At 35.8% G+C, this 25,347-nt stretch overlaps 1 protein-coding gene across 18 annotated transcripts in view; it reads left to right on the top strand.

The window, feature by feature from the left end:
* Window positions 1–25,347, top strand: part of NUMB (NUMB endocytic adaptor protein) — a 134,215-nt gene that overhangs the window by 19,347 nt on the left and 89,521 nt on the right. For 17 of the 18 annotated variants that reach the window (XM_081049905.1, XM_081049917.1, XM_081049914.1 and 14 more), the window contains exon 2: window positions 11,834–11,965. Coding sequence is in view for 1 of the 18 variants with exons in the window: in XM_081049900.1 (XP_080906026.1) it covers window positions 4,267–4,302; window positions 11,834–11,965 (168 nt within the window). In the remaining 17 variants the exon portion in view is untranslated. Of the gene's footprint in view, window positions 1–4,237; window positions 4,303–11,833; window positions 11,966–25,347 lie in introns of those variants that run through there. The other variant, XM_081049900.1, reaches the window with a different exon arrangement.

The raw sequence follows: 25,347 nt of genomic DNA, 5'->3' as shown, positions 1-25,347 counted from the left end.
AGTTAACTTTTCACTGTCTCTCTGTGTTCACATCCCTCCTTGTATACGGTGTTTTCTCGAAAATAAAACCTAATCGGAAAATGAGCCTTAGCATGATTTTTCAGGATGACATCCCCTGAACATAAGCCCTAATGCGTCTTTTGGAGCAAAAATTAGTATAAGACCCAGTCTTATTTTGGGGGAAACACCGGTGTAGTTTTTACGCTTGCCTCTGGATCTCAATTCTAGAACCAGGCTTACACTTCCTGCCCCTCAGAGAATTGGGGATAATGTAGATTTTGTACACCAGTCACAGAGCTAGCAAGCAGGTGGCCTGGTTTCTTTCTCGATTTGGAAGCTGTGTCTGTGTCCTGCAACCTTCCTGGGAGTTATTTCCTGTAAGTCATAGCCCCGGGCAGAGTTGGCAAGTTGTTTTCCTTATAAGAGACCACTACCTGGCCCTAGCTTTGGCCTAGCTCTGATAGGTCCTGTCTTATGTGGCACACTTTTAGTCACCGTTCCCCAGGGAAGCCAAACTCACAGCTGCCACTGCCTGTTTCTGGACCAGGAGCCCAGTAGGCCCGTGGTGTCATCACAGCTTACCATTTGCATTAATGTTCCCCGTCACTGAGAGAAAGTATTTTTTAAGCCAGCTATGCATTGTTTATTTATATATTGGATAAATTTATATATAAATTGTTATTTGGGTGAACTTGCTGTACTATCTTGACTAGAAGCCTTTTTAATCTATAAAAGCCAGTTTCTCATATTTACATAAAATTGGAATTCTAGTCCCTACTCTTAGTGTTTCTTTGTGCAGATGAAATGAGATCATATATACACTTGTATTTACATTCTTAGAATGATACCTATCATATAGTAAATGATATATATGTATATGTGTGTATGTGTGTATACACACTTATATAGAGACAGAGAGAGAAAGAGAGATAGCGAGCGCACACCTATTATATTTTCAAGTGAGTCCTATAATTCTTTGCTGGTTTCTGTGTTTAGACAACACACACATACACACCAAAATACTTGTCAATCAGTATTTGAAATTTCAGCAAATGTCTTTGGGGAGTATGGCATGTTTTGAGGCTTTTGGGTGTGACATTTAAATCTAATTTTAATCTATGACCTAGCAGTCTGGAATTGGAGGTTTTTCAGGATCTGCAAAAATTCTTTTTCATATAATGAAGTGCTGAAATGCTTTATTCTTTGAATTTCTCGTAATGTTTTAGAAATATTCAAATAATTGATGTTCTTTGAAGCTCTATTGCATGTACTTTCCATTAGCTACTAATCAAAAAAGTTAGTGCATTATGTATAGAGATGTGGAAGTTGTAAAAGAGTGAATTTTAAGTCAGGAAAACGGAGCGTGATAGAATACATGAAGGAGGAAATAAGGTGGTGTTTGAGAAAGATTTTGGCTTAGACAGCCATACTTGTGACTGAGGTAAAGATTCTCTTTGGGAAAGGAACAAAAAGGAGGGATGAAATATTTAAAGACAGACTTCCAGCTTATGTGTTTTGGTTGTCACTAATATGCTTGCATATTATAATTTTTAAAGCCCTCATTCTAGTGAGTTAAACTTTATCCATGAATGCTGAAGCATAAATTAAAAACTTTTTCTTTAAAAATAGAAATGTCAATTAAATTATTATTCTTGGATTTTGGGTTTGAATTAATGGAGGAATGAGTCTTGTAGATTATCATCTACTACTATTTTTTAGGGAAGCCTGAGTATATTATTCTGCCCTTTTAAGATGTGTCTGAGAAGATTGTGCTTGCTGATAAATGATCTTACTTCCTTATTTCTTCAGCTGAAATAATAAGACATATTACTTCCTTTTTCCTCTTACATCAAGCCCTGAATATGCCTTTGCTTTTATTTTTGTCTTATAGTGAAAACCATGGTGCGCTTATAGGTGTTTGGAACCATGCAAGTATATTGTCAAGTAAGGCATAGCACAGTACCACTTAGTTTTAAAGTATATCTACTAGTCATGAATGAGAACTAATTCAATATGCCAACCCATCATGTAGCCATTCTCAGATAAGTGCTTCTGAGAGGACCAATTTAGCGACTACGTTAGAGGCACTTTGGTTAAGCAAGATTTTATAAAGCTCTTAATAGTTACGGATTTCTCCACAAACTGAAAAGTGTTTTTTTTGTGTGTGTGTGTGTGTGTGTTTCATTTAAAGACTAATTTTTTTACTTGACAGAATTCTGGGTGGAATTCTGGGATGTTTGAGTAAGTAGAAGATTCATTAGGCTTCTGACTCATTAGGCTTCTGACTCTTTCCAGTATGGGGAAGTAATTAGAACACTAAAAAACCACTATATGTCATAGTAACAGCTGAAATTTTACTTTTTTCTTTTTTAATCTTTTTCTTCTTTTTTTCAATATGAGACAATAAGTGTTAACATTTAAGGCAGAGGACGTGAATAGACATTTCTCCAAAGAGGACACACTGATGGCCAATAGACATATGAAAAGATACTCAAAGTCACTAATCAGAGAAATGCAAATCAAAACCACAATGAGATACCACCTCACACCTGTCAGAATGGCCATCATCAGTAAATCAACAAACAAGTGTTGGTGAGGATGAAGAGAAAAGGGAACCCTCGTGTGCTGTTAGTGGGATTGCAAATTGGTGCAGCCACTATGGAAAACAGTATGGAGGTTCCTCATAAAATTAAAAATAGTGCTATCTTATGACCTAGCAATTCCACTCCTGGGTATTTATCCAAAGAAATCCAAAACACTAGTTCGAAAAAATACATGCACCTCTGTGTTTACTGCAGCACTATTCACAATAGCCAAGCTACGGAAACAACTGAAATGCCCATCAATAGACAATTGGATAAAGAAATTGTGGTACATTTATACAATGGAGTATTACTCTGCCATAAAAAAGAACGAAATCTTACCATTTGCAACAACATGGATGGACTTAGAGGCTATTACACTAAGTGAAATATGTCAGACTGAGAAAGACAAATACCACATGACCTCACTTATATGTGGAATCTAAAGAACAGAATAAACTAGCACGCAAAACAGATACAGAGAGAAACTGATGGTTGCTAGATGGAGGGGTTGCTAAAGCATAGGTAAGAGGTGAAGAGATTAGAAAGCACAAGTTGGTAGTCACAAAATAGTCACAGAGATGGGGAATATAATCAATAATGTTGTAAAGACTATGTAGGGTGTCAGATGGGTACTGGACTTAAGGCGGGGAATCACTTCATAGATTATGTAAATGCCTAACTACTGTGCTATCCACCTGAAACTAATATAAAATAATATTGAATGTCAACTATAACTAAATATTTCATGGGATGTAAAGTATAGCATAGGCAATTTAGTCAGTGATACAATAGCTCTGTACAATGTCAGAAGGTAGTAGACTTGGTGGGGTTGTCACTTTGTGCGGGATGTAAATTCTAATCATTGTTTTGTACACCTGAAAATAATAAAATTAGAATAGTCACAAAAAAACTGTTAACATTTAAAAATTTCTCATATTGAGAAGTAACTGATATATGTAGTATAACTGTCTGTCATATCAAAAAAGATCAAGAGGTTTTATATTTATATCTTTTGCCGTTAACACTTCAGTTGTATTGGCTGATGAGCTTCCCTTTATCTGTTTGCGTATTAGATCTTTGTGAAGCAGTCTAGTTCAGTGGAAATAACATGGGATTTTGAAGTCCTGTCTGTGTCAGTTTACTAGCTCTGTGACTTGGACCTTTTTGAGATTGTTCTCCTTATATGAAAAGAATAATGATATTTTAAAGCATAGCAATGAATGTTTACAGTTAACCAATTAAAATTAAATAAAAATGCTTTGTAAACTATAATATACTCTTTGAGTGTTACAGTGTTTTTCAATTGAGACACTTGTATTTAAAATAACACCGTCCTCAAAGATTGCCATCTTTTGGGATAAAAGACTGCCAGCCTTTGGTTCGATGTATCATTTTCATTTCGGGTGAATATTCTTAGGTGTTATCTGCCTTTATATTTTCCTTAATAATACATTTCTTTACTGTATGAAGATTCCTTTTTTGCCGAAGTTAGACATTGTTTAGGCTTTATCATTACATTCAGCTTCGTGTATAATGAAAATAAAGCCACACTGGATCTAGCCTTTCTTGAAGTCACTGATTAGTGGGGGCAGTACCTCTCCCATAAGGTGTTTGGATCTTTTGAGAATGTACTTTTGTTTCCACAGTGATTAAAGCAGGGTGGGTGCAGCATTGGCATTCAATGAGCAGGAGCCAGGAATGCCATACATCCCACAAGGTATGAGACAGTTCTGCATGGTTTTTGAACATTCACCCAGACCTTCTAGGTGAAAAACCTGTTTGTACTTATCTGATCCTAATTCTGTTTTACATTTAAACACAAAGCATTTTTTGCATGGCTTTAATAGACACTGAATTTTTCAGGAATGCAGCCTACTGAGTAGAAGACTATGGGCAAATTGGTACTTTGTTTTGTTCTGAATTTTAACAGGAGTTGTTAACTGTTTTGGAAAATTCTGTTACCAGTGGCATTGCCCCTTATGGTATCTGATTTTCCAGTACAACTCATTGTGTCAGTCTACATTTGTGGCTGTCACGTTCATAGCATTTCTTGTATAGGCACAAGTGTCTCCTTAATAATGCGAATTCTAGGATGGTTATACTTGAGCATTTACAAATTAAAATATTTTAATAAAAATTTATTTTTCTTACATTAAGTATATCTTAATTTTTTTAAACCGAAGATAGGTAAGTTACTTGCTTGCATTTCACTTCAGGTTTATGTTCTTAAACAAAAACTTCTGTTTTAGTGGGGTTTCAAGATGGAGCCTATATTTAATGGAAGTCTCTGTTGTCTTTCCAGGGAGAGATGGAAGGTCCATATTGACCTACATTACAGCTGTCTATCCTCCTCTTTCTTCCTTTTCTTTCCCCTTCCCTCTCCTTTCCTTCTTCTTTCCCTTTCTGTGTTCCCTTCCAATGATCAAGTATTTGATACATAGAGAAGAATGTGGCACTGTATATGTAAATAGTGAAGTATGTAATAAAACCAATACCTGTGAACCCACCCCCCAGCTTAAGAAATAGAACATTACCAATATTGTGGTGTATTTCTCCTTGATTTCCGTTAACCTGTCTCTCCACCAGGGATCAAACTATTCAGAATTTTGTTTTGGTTTTGTTTATCATTCCCTTCCTTTTCTTTTATGTTTACCACATGTGTATGCATTTCAAAAGTATATTGTTTAGTTTTGCTTATTTTTTAACTATAAAAATGGAACCCCATGTATATTTTCTTACTTGCTTTGGCTAATCAACATTGTTTTTACGATTCATCCATATTGATGTAACTGTGGTTCGTCTTCTCAGATAAATTTATTAATGGTATGACTCTACTACAGTTTATCTGTTTTCCTGAAGATGGACATTTGTTTCCATTTTGTTGGTATTACAAATGTATTCTTGCTTATGTCTTCGGTGCACATGTATAAACATTTCTCTACAATGAATTTTACTCTTGATTTTAGCCAAAAGGCCAAGAAGCGATACAACAATGAATTTTAAACATTTTTGATGGTGACCCCCACTCATAAACACACACAGCTGAAAGAGAAATGAAAATCAGTATTCATCCTTTCTACATGTGATGCACTCATCTTTTCCATTCTATTTCTCTCTCTTTTTAAGTGCTGATTGAGACCTAAATGATTTCACAGTTGATTTTCACAGTTCAAGGTAGATGTTTTGGTTTCCTTTGGAGAGCAGGTGTGTTGACCGGCTTTCCTCTGCTTATAGAGTGTCAGAGGGTAGCATCCCAGGTGGTGAGAGTGCACCTGAATAAGCAGGAGCACTGCTCTCACACCTGGAAACATCTGGTTCTTGAGCTCAATACAGTTTCAGTTAGGACTAAATTTGAATTCAGTCCTTACATATTGCCACTCCTTGATGGAATGAATTCCTTAGATATGTTCTAACTAAACATTTTGAGTTATGCCAGAGTCTTACCATTCTGAGGGTATATGTGGCAGGATGGGATTGGTTGGGACTTTCTATTCTTGATATTTCCTTTGATGCCGCACTTGGTTCCCCCTTTACTTATTTTGACTGTAAACTGTGTGTTCTCAAAGGATTAGATCTCAATAGTTTCTTCTTCAGTTTTCTGGAGACTCTCTAATGTGCATATTCAGATATTTCCTCTAATTTGAGTTCTTCATTCTACATTCTACTAGGTAAGTTGAATTTTTTGCTGAAGAAACGAATTAATTTACATGGGACTTTATTTGACGTTAACCTTAAGTAATTGTTAAGTTAGGCAAAGAAGCTACATGTGTTAACTCTGATTCAGTGTCTAATTATTAGAATATGTATGCAAACTAACTTACAGCGCTATGCTCTGAGCCTCGGACAGAGAATATTTGCACTTGGTACTATTCTTAATGACTTGTGTTTGGGGTGCTGAATAATAGGACTAGGATCTGGAATAACCAAGGTAGTGTTTTGTTTTTTAATTTCATTTTTTTATGAACATTGGACTCAAAAATAAACAGTGTTCATTCCAGTCTAGAAGTTGTGTTATGGCTTGCATTTTTTATTGCTTTTATTTTTTTATTGTGGTGAAATACACATAACATAAACAATTTACCATTTTAACCATTTTTAAGTGTACAGTTCAGTGGCGTTCAGTACATTCACATTGTTGAGCAAACATCACCACCATCCATCTACAGAACTTTTCTTTCCAAACTGAAACACTTACCCATTAAACAGTAACCCCCTATTCTTCCTTCCCAGCAGCCCAGCCCATGGCAACCACCATTCTACTGTCTGTCTCTGAATTTGTCTGCTCTGCATATCTCATATACATGGTATCAGACAATATTTGTCCCTTTGTGTCTGGCTTTATTTTACTTAACATTATGTCATCAAGGTTCATTCATGTTATAGCATGTGTCAGAGCATTGCTTTTTAAGGACACTTGGGTGTTTCCATTTTGTGAAGCTATTGTGAATAATGCTGCTGTGAACATTGGCATACAAATATCTGTGTGAGTTCCTGCTTTCAACTTTTTTGAGTATATACCCAGAAATGGAATCACTGAATCATATGGTAATTCTATGTTTAATTTTTCTGAGGCACCGCCATATGTTTTACAAGGCTTTTTTTTTAACACCCATAATTTATTTTAGATGTGTTTTAAATCAATAGTTATAGATCGGCATTATCATTTTTAATGGCTGTGTAGGATTTCAATGTACAGGTATGCCATGGTTTATTTGTAGACATTCTGTATTTAACAGTTTTTGCTATTATAAACAGTACTATGATTGATTGATTGATCAGATATTTACTGAAAACCTACTATGTACTAGGCATATATAATGACTCTTCTGTACATACATATTTGCACACATGCATAAATTTTTTAGAAGTGGGACTGTTGTGTCAAATGATGTCTGTATTTTGAAATGTGACTGTTTTCCTAAAAGTTTTTCTGCTGAGAAACTATTGTTAGACACAGTCCCAATAATAGTAAACAGGAGTGCTAGGTTTCCCGTACCTTATAAAATACTGAATATTATTGATCTTTTTAGTATTTGTCAACCTGAAATAATAGTTTGTATCTCTTTGATTACTACTAGTGAAGTTGAACATCTTGTGCTTATGATTTTACTTCTTTTTTTGTCAGTTTTGTGTATTTATTTCTGCCCATCTTTTTCTTATTAATTTGTAAGATTCCTTATACATGAAGGATTTTAAATCTTTGTTTTATATTGTAGATATTTTTCCAGTTTATCATTTGTCTCTTAACTTTTCTTCATAATGTCTTTTGCAGTATAGAGGTTTTATATTTTTAGTCAGTTTGGTCCATTGCAGGCAGTTTTGCATATAATTGAGCTATTTCTAGAAAATGTTTTTTGAAGTAGTAATTTGTATGAACGGATTGCATCTATATTTTGGACTAAATCTAATATTTTAAGTAGTTAGGAAAAATGAAGTGTAGCAGGTAGGTGAGGAATCAAACCTTTATTTTAACCTTTTTTAAAAATGAAAATCTCGTAGAGATTGATGGAAATATTTCTAGACCAATACTTGCTGTAGAAAATAAAGTACACATTGAACCTAATTTGCTGTTTATTGACCTCTAAGGGCTAGAGATGTATTTTTTTTTCCTTATTAATTGCGATATGTTGGACACGGTAGATAAGAGAAATGATACGCTAACCCCATGAGGTATTCTAGGATTGCCTTGCTCTAAAAATTCCTCATATTGTGTGTCATTAGAGGTGACGGAAGTGGATGCTGCTTCAGTTTGCATTCTGTGCTTTGCTTTTGGAACTGCTTTTGCCTTAGTTTCTAATCCCTAAATCACACTGGTTAAGACCATTGATGACTTTGAATATCTGTTCCTCTTTCTCCTGATGTTGTTTCTGATCCCTAATTTTTTTTCTGTCCTTTCTATACTTCTTTTCTTTTCCTTTTGTTCCTTTTCTGTCTCTCACCTTGAGCTACATGAGGATTGAAAGGACTTATTTCTTCTGGTTTTGGAGAAATTAATCATATCGTGTAATTAATTTTTATGTACAGATTCTTTCCAGCAGTTTGTACGTTCTAGGCTTCCTTAAGCTTTGAGTGCACAACTCTTCTGGACAGTTGAATTTATTACCTACTTGGATGATAGTGCATGTATAGAAGTGTTGTCATTTGACCTAAAATGTAATGTTAATGATGATATAATGATATGATAAAAATGTTGTTGAGCCTTGTGAACTTAATAGTGAACCTGTCTTGTGACCTGGATCAAGTCATTTAAAGTGGCATATTTTTCATTTTGTAAATTTAGATGACTTCATATTTTAGCCTCCCTTTCGTTAGATAGAATTTGTTTACACAGCAAATTGAAGAGCCAGAGATTTAAGAGTTGGAGGACTTCAGGGATTATCTGGTATCTATTCCCTCTACAAATATTTGCTGGCGCTCTTTTGGTTTTGAGGATACAATGAAGTCCCTGGCTTCAAGGAGCTTACAGTCTTTTATGAAAAGATGGTTTCCGAAGAAACTATAATCATATTCAAAGAGTCCTCATTGCATTTTGTTGTGTCTTATTATGCTCAAAAGAAAAAGGATCTGGTTTCTTAAATGCCAAATAGGAAAACAGGAACTCAAAAGCAGGAGGAAGGGACACGGAATGAGTGAACAAGAACAGTGACTCTCACAGTTTTCTGTGTACTAATCACCTGAGGATCTTGTTAAACTGCAGATTTCTGATTCTGTATATCTACGGTAAGGCCTGAGATTCTGCATTTCTTACAAGCTTCCAGGCGATGCCTAAGCTACGAGTCTGAACCACACTTTGAGTAGCAAGGGATTAGTACATAATTAAGAGAAGCAGAAGAGCCTGCTGCCATTTTGAGAAGAGTAGTTTGGAGCCATGCAGCACAGGCTTGGATTTGTGAGCAGCACATCACCCGTGGCCTTGGTGAAATGAAGTTCATTCATAAGAGCTGTTAATGTTCATATGTTAAGAGGGGTGTTAAGGGGATAATCAACACCTTTTTGAATGGCATCCAGAATTGAACTTGGATGGTGCAGGGGTCTGAAACCTTTGACAAGATACTACCGTGTTTCCCCGAAAATAAGACCTAGCCGGACCATCTGCTCTAATGTGTCTTTTGGAGCAAAAATTAATATAAGACCCGGTCTTATTTTAATATAATATAAGACCAGGTCTTATATAACCAGGTATAATATAATATACCAGGTCTTATATTAATTTTTGCTCCCAAAGACTCATTAGAGCTGATGGTCTGGCTAGGTCTTATTTTCGGGGAAACATGGTAGGAGGTGAAAGAGATGAGGACCTTCAGGTATGATGAAAGTAAATATCTAGTCAGATGAACAGAATTTATAAGAGTTAAGTGTTGACTAGGAGGACTTAATTTGTAACTGAGAAGATTTTCTCCTCTTTTTACTTTAACTGGCATAGTGATTCTAGTTTAAAAGGTAAAAAATAAGTGCTGTTGTTTTTTTTTGATAGATAATATAATTTTTTTCCATAGGCATGTTCCATGCGGAAAGTATGTCAAAATTTCTTTGTTTTCTGGGTCTGAATAAAGGTTAAATGTTGTGCTTAAGTTGTCCTTCTCTGATCTGTTCCTCTAGCGGCAGGTACTTGGAGCTTAAACAACCTGTAAGTTCATTTATATTCCTAGAATTAGCAGAAGACTCTTAATCTTGGAGGTGGTGTAAAATGTCCAGTGGGTATTGAACGTTTATCCATAGGGAAAAATTTGGCAAGTCAAATCTTTGAACCAGCAGCCTTTTATTTAGTTCTGTGAATTCACAATGCTAATGTTTCCAGTTGTGTTTTCAGAAATTTAGATTTTCCCCACTTTCTGATAGTATTTTAGAAATACTCTATATTCGTATTTAATTTTTAATATAGCACCTAGCCCTCACCAATCAAGATACATTTGGAAATTACTGCTAACACCAATAATTTATTATGACCCTTGGATAGTATCATCGAAACACTGGTTTCCTTGCAAATAGTAGCAATATAGTAAGGAGACTTTTAGTGTCTTGTGCTGTAATGGAGGCAAAAATATATGAAATGTAATTATTGACAAAACCTACATGTTGCTTTAATTATATTGGCGTATTATGATCAAAGACATATCAAGTGTTTCACTAATAACATACCCAGTGCAATTTCTGGCATATTTGAAAAGCATTTGCTACACCTATTATTTCTGTTTTTTCTGTTTTTTTGTATGTATTTATTTGTCTTTTAATACAACTGTGAAAACTGACAGTAAAACATCAAAAACATTACAGTCTGTTCTAGAATCAGGCCAATGAAGAAATGAAGTGAAACACATTGTTGGCTAAAAATACGTTTTGCAAATTACATCTGAAATTGTTTTGTTGGAGCATCGATTGGAAATAAAATTCAGCTGTTCTTGTTCTTTGGGTTTTTTAAAAATGTTATCTGAAAGTAGATGCCCATACAAAATAAGTAGATGCCCATACAAAATTAGCAGAAGACTCTTAATCTTGGAGGTGGTATAATGTCTAATGTCTTTCAATTTTTAACTTATTTTCCATTATGACCGTATAAGCCTTTTCTATATATTCTGATTAGTGAATGAATGCGTAAAATGTTAGAAGTAGAAGGAATTTTAGAGCTCATGTAAATCGTATGGACACTCGGATTTCTAAAATGAATTTTAGGTTGTTTATATAGGGCTACAGCTTTTGATTTTGAGTCTTTAGAATATTTAAAAAATAACTACTACTCTCTATCACATCATCTCATTTTAACACTGAAAAAATAGAAAGGACAGTCGTATAGTAAGCACAATTGGTAACGTTACACCCATTTTTGGTCATGGCTGGCACTTGTTCAAGGATTAGATTTCAGGAACCATTACCTAATACAACCCTCTCCTTTTAGAGATGATGTTTCTGAGCCCAGAGAAGTATCAAAGTTCTTACAGCAAGGTAGAACGATAACTGAGCCAGGTCTTCTGACTCCCAGCCCCAAAATTTGATCCTGTCCCCTCAATCTTCATCACATAATGAGACTTAGGCACAGAGAGTTTGTGCCTTAACTAAGATCATACAGCTAATAAGAAGTAGAGCTGGGAGTTGAATCCACATTACCCAATTCTATTTTTAGTGAACTCTGTACATTACCTTCCATGTAATTTTAACTCACCTTGTCAGACCCTATTTAGATGTATAGATGTAATTACAAGTGATTGAAGGAGATGTCTGTATTTAGCATTTTCTTTCCTTGAAAATTTCAGATTTGGGCCTTAAGCAACTTCTTCCAGGGAAGAGGGCCAGTGTGGCTACTGTTGCAACTGAAGATCTTGACCCACATCCATAGATTGGAATATTGGTGGACCAGCCATCCTCAGACACCTCACTTAGGACAGGTAAGTGAAAGAGATCGTAAGGGTAAGAACAGTAGAATGAATGCTAATGTTCTTCCCTCCTGTTTCTTGTTAGATGCAAACAGTTGACAGCCTTTAAAAATTTAATCCTTTATCCTGGTACAAACAAAGCAGTTGGAATCTTAGGTGTGTGGGACAAAACATTTTCTTTATGGTGCCAAAATATGTGTCAAAATGTTAGAAGTGGTGAAACTTAGGATAATTGAATTTTTTCTTTCTTGTTTTGTGCATTTTCCAAAGTGTATTCATGAGCTTGTGTTAGTTATCTGTTGTTGCATAACAAGCTACCCCAAACTTAGTGGTTTAAAACATACCAATTATTTATTTTGCTCAGGTATCCTCAATTTGGGGAAGGCCCTCTTGGTGGAGACAGCTTGTCTCTTAACATGTGGCATGAGGTGGGGTAGCTGGAAGGGAAGGGGTGGCTCAATGGCTGCGAGCTGGAATCATTTGAAGGCTTGCTCACCCAAATGTCTGGTGGTTAATGCTGGCTGTTGGCAGGGACCTCGGCCTGGGCTGTCGGCCAGAACACCTACACATGACCTCTCCTTTTGGCTGCTTGGCTTCCTCACAGCATGCTGGCTGGGTTCCAGGAGAGCAAAGCGAAGTCTCATGGCATATTGGACTTAGTTTTGGAAGTCGTGTAGTGTTAGTATGCTTTCTCCTATTGGTTGAGGTGGTGATAAAAGACCACCCAGGTTTGGAGAAGGGGGTAGACATAGACCCCACCACTTGAAGGGAGGAGTTTCAACATCACATTATAAGAAGAGCATATGGGATGGAATTTGCCATTGTAGCCATCTTTGGAAAATATAATCCGCCACAGTTTGTATTACTTAAAGAATGTAAATAATGTGTAATACACGAGTATGAGAAAGAGGAGTATTTGTAAGAAATTATTGTGTGTGAGTCCAATAAGAATTTTGTGTGCTCTACTTGTCTAGTAGAGTATGATATTGAAAATAAGATGCCTAAACAGGAAGAAATGAAATAGATTTTGAGTTTTCTTTTATATCAGCAAGGAAGCATACTGCTGTAATCAGAAATAGAGACAATAACTTATAAACTAGATGCAAAATAAGATTTGTAGTTTGGATTTTTTTGTTTTTAAGAAAATACTACATATTTTATTTAGTGCAAAGTCTACTGTGCCTTTTTGTTCCTCTCGTATTGTAATAATTTGAGAATTATTGGGGAAACTGGTTTCCCATACATATGATAAATTTGAGAAACTAGCACCAATATGTATCAAGTTTGTTTTGTCTGTCTGCTTTTTTAAGGAAAACTGTATGAGCTTTTTCAGTATTGTATAGCTTTCCCTGTTAAAATTCTGGTAAATATTTAAATTTTTTTCAGTGGGACAAGAAAACTTGGAAAGTTGTGGAATATTTAGTTGTCTTCCTGATCACCTTCACTTACCAATTATATAAATTGCCTGTGGCAAGTTTGAATATAGCTCATCCTTAATTCTGGATGTAATGGGATATTAATATTTTTAGATAATCCTCTAAGCATTACATGGGGGTGTTGACCTATAGCTGGGAAATGAGCTCTAGGGAGCATCTCATTATCTATTAGACCCAGAAAATTTTTTTTGCTGTCTAGATGCTTTCCCATTCCTAGGCGATTTGCATCATAATTAGCCTAAATTGGTTCAGTACTCTTTCCCCACTACTCATAGGTAGATAGATATTCTAGAGTGGAAAATGACTGAACCAGATATTGTCATAATAGAGGTAACTTAAGAAGTTTGCTCTCAACTGTGAATAATCAGAATTAACTGTTTGTGAAACTTATCTTAGTTCAAAAGATACAATAATTGGGAAAGCTTTTTTTTTCTCCCATTTAAAAACAAAATGAGATATTTTCCAATAGACAGATTGGGGATAATGATTATAGGTAGTGTAAAATAGTGTGTCTTAAATAACAACAACAAAATATATGCATATATATATATATATATATATATATACACAAAAATATATAAAACCTTCAAGCAATTAACTTGCCTTCTTTTTTGTTTTAAGCATTTTTTTTGGCCCACTTTGTTTTATGAAGTCTGAGTAAGTGAATTCCTGATAACATTTTTTCCAGGTATATTCACTGCCTTATCTTCCATTCCTTCTACAAGGCCTGTGCCTGAGGAGATAAAAATTCTTTGAGTGAGATACTGTTTTCTGACTGAAGCTAAAACGAACAACAATAAAAGCTCCAAAAACACCCTATAGAAATTGCAAATATGATGGTATTTAGTCTGTGGCACTTTATTCAGTCCATGGAAGGAGGTAAATTATAAGGTTCTCTTGTAAAGATAAATGACTATGTAAATATTCTTTTAAAATGCAAAAAGAATTTTGAATAATTTTGGAAGGCAGAAATTATATTTCTTTGAGGTTGGTGCGTCTCCTACTTATTAGTTTTTGCTGAGATTCTTATTTCTAAAATTACAGTAATTCCAGTTGAAAAATGACATTCATGCTTATACATGTTTTTGGCAAAACAGTTTTGTGACTTTTTCTTGTGCATACCCTTCCCTTGCCCTATTGTTAACAGGTATAGTACCTTCTATGTATCAAATGTTTAAAAAAGTGTTTAAAGTTTATGGTAAGGAAGGGATTGGTATAGCATAAAATTTACCATGTTAACCACTTTTAAGTGTACAGGCCAGTAATGTTAAGGACATTCACACTGTTGTGCAGCCAATCTCCAGAACTCTTCATCTTACAAAACTGAAACTGTCACCATTAAACAACTCCTTATTTCCTCCTCCCTCTAGCCCCTGGCAACCAGCATTCTACTTTCTGTCTATGAATTTGCTGTAGGTACCTCATATAAGTGGAATTATACAGTATTTGTCTTTTTGTTTCTGGCTTATTTCACTTAGCATAATGTCCTCAAGGATCATCCCTATTGTATAGCATGTGTCTGAATTTCCTTCATTTAAAAATATGTTTCATTACAGTTGCCATTCAGTATTATTTTATATTAGTTTCAGGTGTACAGTATAGTGGTTAGACATTTATATCATTTCTGAAGTGATCCCCCCTAAGTCTAGTACTCTGCTGGCACCATACATAGTTATTACAATATTATTGACTATAATCCCTATGCTCTTCTTTATATCCTTGTGACTGTTTTGTAACTACCAATGTGTACTTCTTAATCGCTTCATCTTTTTCATCAAGCCCCCCAATTCCCCCCGAGTTCCCATCTGGCAGCTATCAGTTTGTTTTCTCTATCTATGAGTCTGTTTATTTTGTTTGTTCGTTTATTTTGTCCTTAAATTCCACATATACCATATTTTGCTGTGTGTAATGTGCATTTTTTGCCCAAATTTGTAAAGGAAAATAAGGATGCATATTATACATGGGTAGTACTAATTCCATATCTATATAAATATTTTTAATTGTTTTATTTATGCTCATGAGTTAAAAGTGTAACTCTAGAAATCAATAACGATATCTGTATACAAAATAATACCCTGGGATACAATAATCGGTTTGTTGAACTTACGATAAACTTGTAAGGAGGAAGAGTTTTTGGCCTTTTATGATGCGTAAATATCGTAATTTGTTACCGGTACATAAAATTTCTTGTACCTTGTATCTGTTCTTGTGCTTTGTAATTATTTGTTACATAAAATTTCTTGCACCATAATATGTTAAAAAATAAATGCTAAAATTCCTTTATAATGCAAAAACAAGTACCTAAATGTAAACAAATAAAAATTGAATTAAAAATATTTTTTGCATAAAGTAAAAAATTTAATTGTCTTTCTCCCAAGTTCTACTTCCAGAAGGAAGAACCACTATTGACATATGGTGTACATTTTCACAAACATTTTTCTTTCTTTGCTTTTACATATATATGTGTATATATATATGTGTGTGTGTGTATGTACATATACATATGTACATACACACACACATATGGATCAGGAGAGAGTGAAAAAGCTTTATATTTCTTTCCAAAAGTAGGATCATACTGCTTATACCGTAGTGTGCTCTGTGTTTTCACTTAATGCATCATGACTACCATTCCATGACCTTACATTGAACTCCACTTCACTTTTTAATGCTTTGAATACATAGAATAAGTATTCCATAGATTGAATGTACCATAATTTATTTAAAGAACTCTGGATCAGTGGGCCTTTAGATTGTTTCCAATTTTTAGCTATGAGTATTACAAGCAATGTTGCAGGGTAAACTTGTATAGCAGTGCCTGCTAGTGCAAGTATTCCTGTAGGACCAAGCCTTATAATAAGAACTGCTGGGTCAATGTGTTCTCTTATGCTATGAATGCAATGATGGAAGCAGCAGCTGCATCCTGATTTCTTTAACCTCTCCAGGGTCCAGCACCTGAGCAGAGGAATTCAGGACACGTAGACAGAGAAGGGAGGTACCCATCTGATACGATGTGAGAGTCCCTAAAAGCTTCCTTGGCCAGAACTCATCTCTTCCAAAGCCTATTCAAAAGCCTGGGATTCCCAGTGTAAACTAAAGCTCTTAGTAACCTTCTGCATCCCCTCTTTAGTGGAATGATAGCTTTACAAAATTTGGGAGTGGTAACATGCTCTACAGATGAAATATTCACAGGAATTTATATATCTAGTCTAATCACATCTGCTCCTTTTGACACTTGATCAAAATCTTTTAGTCTGTTTTTCTATCCTGTGATTTTAGGGGACTAGATTAATTCGCCATTTTAAACCTAAGGATGTTGTGGTATCTAAGAATCATTCTTAAAGTAATGCCATATTTTGCCCAATGTATAATAACGTATAATGTATAACATAAATGTATAATATTTTAGATATAGTGGGCTTCTTTTAGATAATAGCATCTCGTCTCCCTCCCAGCTAGCTATCCAGTGAGTCAGGCAGGGCAAAGAGTACTTTGGTTTTATAAATGAGAAAATTGAGGTTCAGAAATGTTAAGGGACTAACCTAGGATACATGAGGTGTATTGTCAGAATTTATCAGTGATAAGTGCATCATATGGAAATGGGACTGAACTTGAACTGACCATAGGAGATATCCTGAAAGATTTAAGATTGGGAGTTTCTTGGTGTTCTGTTTAAACACTGTTGTTTTCTCCTTACTTAGTTCTTAAAATATGATGGTGTTATTTTTACTTACTTTTTCCTTATAAAACCAATGTTTTGTTTTGTTTTTGTTTGTTTTGTTTCTGTTTGTTTGTTTTTTAGTTTCAGGTGCACAAAACAATGTAATAGTTAGACATTTCACCCCTCACCCTTCATAGCCTCCCTCCCCCAATCTGTTACCCCTCTGATATCATACATAGGTGTTAAAATTCCATTGACACTATTCCCTATGCTGTACTCCATATCCTGTACTATATATATGTTAAATTATAGTTAACATTCATTATTATTGAGCTTCAGCTTCAGGTGTACAGCACAATGGTCAGGCATCTTCATATACACCGTCCATGAAGTGGTCTCCATAATAAGACAAGTGCCCATCTGACACCCTACAAAATCTTTACAATATTATTGATTATATTTGAATTAAAAATTTAAACGAAAGATATTTTTTCCCTGAAAGTTTGGGCCCAAAACATGGGTGCGTATTATACACAGCAAAATACAGTAAGTGGAATCTGCCAGAGCCTGGGGAGAGTGCCTGTGAGCAAGTGAGTCTGTGAGCAGGCCCTGTAAGAGAACGCCTGGGTTTCTAGTAGCCTTCCATCTCACCAGATGGATGGAATCCCTGCTAATATTCATAACCAAGTGTTGTGGGGCTCCTCTTCCCGGTACTGGTGCTCCAGGCTGGGGAGCCCAGTGTGGGGCTGGGACCCTTTACTCCTCAGGGAAACTCTGCTGCTGGCGTATTCCTCCTGATTCTCACCTGCCACACATGGGGGTGGGCCTGCCTGTTTCGAGACCCTGCCCCTCCTACTAGTCTCTACATGGTTTCTTCTTTGTATCCTTAGTTATAGGACTTCTGTTCAGCTAGTCTTCAGCTGGTTCCAGGGTGATTGTCCTATAATTTAGTTGTAGTTTTGATGTGGTCATGAGAAGTGGTGAGCACAGTGTTTATTTACTCCTCCATCTTGACTGAAACCTCAGAATTTCTTTCATTTTTAATGCTAAATAATATCCCATTATATGTATATGCCACATTTTATTTATTCATTCAGCCTTTGATGGACACTCGGGTTGCTTCCACCTTTCGGGTATTGTGAATAATGCTGCTGTGAACATAGGTAAAGAAATATGTCTTTGAGCCACTGCTTTCAATTCTTTTGGGTATGTATGTCAAATTGTTGGATTATGCTCATATAGCAATTCTGTGTTTTAAGTTTTGAGGAATCACTATACTGTTTTCCATAGTGGCTGCACCATTTTATATTCTCACCAACAATGCACAAGAGTTCCAATTGTTCCACATCTGCACCAATAGTTTTTATTTATTTTCAATAATAGCCATCCTAATAGGTGTGAGATGGTATCTCCACACTTGATCTTAGCCAAAAGGCCGAGAAGCGATGAGAGGTGGTATCTCATTGCGGTTTTGATTTGTATTTTCCTAATGATTAGTGATGTTGAGAATCTGAGTATCTTTTCATGTGTTTGTTGGGTATTTGTATCCTTTTTGGAGAATGTCTGCTCAGGTCCTTCGCGTATTTTGTAATCGGCTTTGATTTTCTTGTTGTTGAGTTGTAGGAGTTTTGTATATTAACCTTTTATCAGATTTAAGATTTGTAAACATTTTCTCCCATTTGTATGTTGACTTTTTACTCTGTTGTGTTCTTTGATGAGAAGTTTGTAATTTTGATGTAGCCCAATTTATCTGTTTTTTTGGTGTCATATGCAAGGAATCATTCCCAAATCTAATGTCACAAAGCTTTTCCCCTTATGTTTTCTTCCAAGAGTTTTATAGTTTTAGGACTTATATTTTGGTTATTGTTTTTTTCATTTCTAAAATTTCTACTTGGTGGTTCTTTATGTCTTCTATTTTTTGCTGATGTTTCTAATTTCATATTTATTTCAGGAGTGTTTAATGTTCATTTGAGCATTTTTACAAAGCTGCTTTAAAGTCCTTGTCAGATAATTCCAATACCTAAGACCATCTCCTCATTGGTGTTGCCTTTTTTCACGTAAGTTAAGATTTTTGTGGTACTTATGCTGAGTAATTTTGGGTTTGTATCCGGGACATTTTGAGTATTGTGTAATGAGAATCTAGGTTTTCTTTACATTCTATGGAAAATGTTGATATGTTTGTTTTAGCCTTCTTTGGGTGGTAGTTCCCATGGCAGAGCAGTTTCCAGAGCTTTATCAGTGTTGTTCAGATGTGTGCCACGTGTGTTCCACTCAGTGGTCAATTTGGGATCTGGGTGGAGGTCTACCCATTATATCAGTTTTCAAAATTCTTATTACGTTACTTATCATCGGATCCATACCTACATAGGTTGAGGAGGAGCTCAGGAGTTCATAAACAGTTTTATGACTTTCCTGAGGACAGAGGGGAAGGAAAAAAAACAGTGGCATTTGGCCTGCCCACGTGGAGGCAGGGCTCCATTGAATGGAGATGAAGGTTCTCCTCAGAACTTTCACTCCTGGAGCTGTTCAGTTCCCAGTCACTCTTGCTACTGCTGCTGCTGCTGCTGCTACACCCAACTGGGGACTGGGACATGAGAGTCTGGAGAGAAAGGAAAGTGAAAATATGCGGTCTGACAATTAAGTTCATGGACTCATCCTGGAAAAAGTGCTCCATACCTGATTGATGAATATCACTACTGTGACCTTCAAAGTACTCCCCTTGGGAAGCTATGCACTGACACCAGTGCCTAGTACACCTTTCAAAGCAATTTTGGAACTCTTTTTCTGGAACGGCCATCAGAGCTGTCGTCGTATTACACGTGATGTCCTGAATGTCATCAAAGTGTCTTCCTTTCAGTATTTCCTTTATCTTTGGGTAAAGAAAGAAGTCATTGGGGGCCAGATCAGGTGAGTAGGGAGGGTGTTCCAATAGTTATTTGTTTATTGGCTAAAAACTCCCCCACAGACAGTGCCGTGTGAGCTGGTGCATTATCGTGATGCAAGAGCCATGAATTGTTGGCGAAAAGCTCAGGTCGTCTAACTTTCTCACGCAGCCTTTTCAGCATTTCCAAATAGTAAACTTGGTTAACTGTTTGTCCAGTTGGTACAAATTCATAATGAATAATCCCTCTGATATAAAAAATAGGTTAGCAACATCATTGCAACAAGTTCGCGAGCTTAATTGTCAGACCTCCTCTACCCAAAATAGGGATTTCCCCTACTTTCTGAACTTTAGGAATTCCCTTTTTTGGCCTCGAGCCAGAGCTAGAGGATTTCTCCTGTGTCTTTCTCTTCCTGCACCATAATGCTCACTTCTGGGTTTTGGGTTGTGCTTAAATCAGGCTGAAGGGATACTAGAGGGAAAAAATGGTAAACTCACAGCAAGTTTGGTGATACTTTGAATTATGGTGCTCTTCCTGGTTCCACCTATAATTACTTTTTCAGAGTCTTCAAATGCAGAGTGTTCATGCATTCTGTGTAGGTTTTATAGTGCAGTGGAAAATAATGAGAGGTATGTGTTTGCTCTGTTACTAAACTGGAAGTCTTCCCAACATTTTTGTTTTAACATGTTATTTGATATCATTTTAGCTTTACAGGAAGTTGTGAAAAGAGGACAGGGACTGTGTTCCCTTCACCCAGTATCCCCCAATGGTTAAATCTTACATAGTTATAGCATAACACCCAAACCAGGAAATTAACATTAATGTCAACTTTTATTATGAAATGTTGTTTCAACAAGAATGTTGAAAGAGTAGCACATTGAATGTCTGTATATCTCCCACTGATAATTCAGTAACTTAAATATTTTGACACACTTGCTTTATATATTTCTAACATATTTTTTTATGAACCACTTGAAAGTTGCAGACTTTATGATACTTCACTCCTAAATACTTAAGCATGCATCTTCTAAGAAAAAGGATGTTATACTTTAATAGACATTTATTTAATAAAAGCAAATTTTTTGTATATAATTTCAGTGCCATTATCATATGTAAGAATGTTAACAATCTAAAATTTTTGGACAGTATCTTAATGTTCTAGGGTTTGTTTTGAAGTATGTTATCGACTCTTGAAAGCTTAAGCTATTGTTCAAGGAGATGGCCTTCCTGATGATACACCCTTGGTGATTATTTGAGACTCTGGGCTCTTACTATATGTGCAATTCAGAGCCCAGGGAGTTGCCTGATTCTATTTTATGTTCTTGTTCTCTCATTCTTCCCTCAGCTCAGTCTTCCCTCAGACTTCCTACAGCTCTCTGAGCAGATACTCATTAGAATAGTCCTTATCACGAGAGTATAACTGTCAGACTAATTTAGAAGTAGCATGTAACTTTGCTTTTTGATTATTAGGAAATTACTCACAGTTAATGTTGTGCTAGAGTTTCTGATATGGTGATGTATGAGGATTGTATCCAACTATAAGTAATTGAAAACCTGACTGAAAGGCTTAAACAAAGAGAGGTTTGTTTCTCTTACATAAGTCTGGAAGTAGGCGGTTGCTCATGTTGCTTCAGCGTTGTTATTATGGCTCAGCAGTGTTAGGGCCGGTAGCTTTGTGATTTGCTTGGCCCCAAATGGTCCTAAGATATCTGCTGCAGCTCCAGCTTTTACCCACACTGAAGGAGTAAGGCAAAGGGTTCAGACCAAGCAAACGCTTTCCTTGTAGAGCTTCTAACAAGTCACTTCTAATGTCTCATGGGCCAAAGTTGGATTATATGGTCACCTTGAACTGTCGTTAGCCTTTTGGCCTCTATAGTGAGAGGCAAGGAGGGAGGGAGGACTTGGGAATGCCTTTTTGGGTAGCAAGTTAACAGTATCTGTCACAATTATATGATTGCATTAATTTTACTTCAAAATATATTCATTTTACTTCCCTGTGATGTTCAGCACATTGCTTTACAATTACATAGTAATCTCTTACTAGATACTGTGGGAAACAAAAGGAACTTGAAATTTAGTTGTGAAGGCGAGCTTTTGGCTATGCAAGATGAAACTTGGCTTGAATGTTGGGACCTTGGGCAAATTATTGGATTTATAAGCTTCTGTTTTCTCATCTGTGAAATGGGTTAATAGTACCTGACTTTTAGGGTAATTGTAAAGTGTGAAGGAGATAATTTATGTAAAGTACCTAATACAGTGCCTGCTACTTTGGAGGTGCTACAGTAGGAGATATTATAATTGTTTTGGTGGGTGGACATTGAATGGAAGAGCATGAACTTGATAATGGACAGACTTGATTTGATTCCTGGTTCCACTTCACACTACTAGATGTATATGGTCTTGGGCAAATCAATTAATCTCTCTGAGATAGTTTATTAATTGCTATGTTTGTGTGTCAGGATTGTTAGGAGTAGAGATTATACCTATGTATAGTGTAGTGCCATGTAAACTTTCAGTAAAAAGCATCTGTTCCTGCTGTTTTCAGTTGTTATTTCTGTATTTCGGGATTTATATAATAGGTAGGGAATCAGTCATTGAATTTGCTTGAGAAATTTATGTGAGGTTTACTTTATTTGTGATAAAAGGGATATTGATTAATAGTGAAATTTTTCATCTGTTCAAAAAAATTGTTAGCTACAGAAAGAAATTAAACAGTTACTATGGGAAACAAAATATTTTTAAAATCAGTTGTGAAGGTGAGCTTTTTTTGGTTATGCAAGGTCAGACTTGACTTGAATTTGGGGACCTTGGTATGATGATATTGTGCTGTGAATCTCACTGAATTCTTTTGGCTCAACACTGTTTTAAGATTTAAACATAAGTATAAAGCTAGTTTATAACTACTGACTGTCATAATATTCCACTGTATATGTATTTCTACATTTTATTTATGCATTTCACTAATAGTGGGTTTCTGGGTGTGGCTTGGAAACTTAACACAAATAGTACTGCTATAAACTTCCATATACCTATCCCCTATTGACTTGTGCAAAGGTGTCTCTGTAGCATATGCTAAGGAAAGGAATTGCTGACTTGTGGTCCATACACATACTTCACTTCACTAAATATTGCCAGACTATTTTCCAGAATGATTGCCCAGTTTATGCTCCCACTGGCAGTCTATTAGGGTTCCCACTTCTTAAATTCTCACCAGCATTTAGTCTTATCCATTTGTTTAGTCTTGTCAAACTGATGGATATAAAGTAGTATGTTGTTTTAATTGACATGTCTGATTGAGAGTGAAGTTGGAAACTCTTTATTTACTTGATACCATTTAGGTTTCCCCTGCATATTGACTAAAAAATTACTCAAATAATATGTATTTATTGTAGATACTTTTGAAAATATAAATAGGCAAATATAAAAAGATTATCTGTAATATCCTCAATCCAGAGATAATTGCTGTTAACTTGGGCTATATCTTTCTGGTCTTTAAATATGAGTATTCATACACATACAAAATTCATATACACATAAACAAGTGTGTATTTTTGTTTATTAGTAGGATCATTCATATACACAATTTCGTAACTTTTCATTTCTTATGTCACCTTATAATGGGCGCATATCATTCCATTTGATGGTTTTATTTATTCTTCTATTATGGGACACGTATGCTGTTACTGGTTTTTCTGTCATTAACAATACTTTGGTGAACTGTTAATCAAGCCTGCGTTTTGATGAGGCAGCGCTAGAGGATTTATGCTCTTGTTCCCTTTGTGAAACTGGGTGTATAGCAAGTTGCAGGTGGTCTCTGTCTATTTTCTGCTTGGATTCTAGGACAGGTATTATGCTTCATTTTATAAAGATGACATTTAGCCCTTCATGTTCCAGGGCTGGAATACAAAGATTTCCCAGTTAGGCGCCTCTCTCTCTCTCTCTCTCTCTCTCTCTCTTTTTCACTTTGGCAAGGCCAGGTTAACATAGGATAGTGCAAGAGTGAACTTAAACTTGCATTTAAATATCACTGCCCCTCTGATAGAGGGGCTACTAAATTGCAACTATAATGAGTTCTAATCTAAATTGATGACTTCATTTTATTTTTCAAAATGTTAATAACTTTTTATTATAAAAATAAGAAAGTTCATTGTAAAGCAATTAAAATATAGAAAACCATAAAGAAAAAGTTCCCATAGTTCTTCTACTCAAAGGTAGCTGCTATTGCCATTTTACCTTATATACTTTTAGATGCTTTTCTAGGTGGTATGCACTAGCTCAGAAGAGCCAATAATGAAGGAATTATGAAAGCCCAAATCATTGGTAATTTGATATTAGCTCTGGTGGCAGTAGTTACGCCATGGAAATTGGCAAATGCCACAAATCAGGGCTTCCCTCTCCATTCCCAGTTCCACCCAGAGCCAGTTTATCAGCACACTACTGCATATATACATTATATCAACAAATGTAGATCTGCTTTTTTTCATAGAAGTTTATTGTATAGATCAGTGGTTCTCAGTGTGGTCCTTGGACCAGCAGTATTAATGTTGGCTGGGAATTTGTTAGAAATGCAAATTCTTGGCCTCCACTCAAATCTACAAAATTAGAAACTCTTCTGTTGGGGCCCAGCCATCTGTGGTCTTTCAAGCTCTTTAGGTGATTCTAATGCACGTTAAAGCTTGAGAACCACTGGTATAGATGTTCCATAAATTATCTGATTAGTTTGATGATTTCTGTATGATAAATTCCTGGGTATATGTTCATTTAAAAGTCTTTAGGTGCATATTGCCAAACTGTGTTCTAAAAAGCTGTACTAGTTTCCATTCTCACCTGAAGTCTACATCAATTTTATTTTAGGTTCTCTTTCCAGCTAGAGAAAGACACCTATGTTACAGATCTTCTCTTTTAGCTGTGTCTGTGTCAATTCACTTGCATTGTCTTCAATAGTATTTTACTGTTATTCACCCTTTTAACAAAAAGGACAGTTGAAACGAAAAAAAACCTGTGCCTCGTCTGCAGAACACATCTAGCGTCATGTGTGGCTATGCCTGTGAGTGCCTACCTTTAATCCCCATGTGAATGATTAGACCACGCCTCTTTTCTTACCCCTGGCGTGTTACGTCATTCTGAAACACCACCTTAAAACAGATGAAGACCTACTTGCTGTGAAAGTCGCTGCTAATGGTGCCAAGCTGTTAGAAGGGGGAAAAAGATCCCAGCAAGAACTTGTGACTCTTCTTGTCTCATTTAGACAGTAAGCTGGAAGTGCTTTATTTAGAGACTTTTATTAATTTAGGAGCCAGAACTTACAAGTATTGCAGAAAAGAAGGATAATTTAGGCATATTTGCCATATTTGATTGGCCCTAATTGTTGGCACTAGTGTTTCTCATTTTGAGCTTTTATTAAAAAGCAGTTGT

Source organism: Rhinolophus hipposideros (genome assembly GCF_964194185.1).
Source record: "Rhinolophus hipposideros genome assembly, chromosome: 5".
Lineage (NCBI taxonomy): Eukaryota > Metazoa > Chordata > Mammalia > Chiroptera > Rhinolophidae > Rhinolophus > Rhinolophus hipposideros.
Note: the sequence above shows the minus strand (reverse complement) of the source record. Positions and strands in the feature narration are given on the sequence as shown.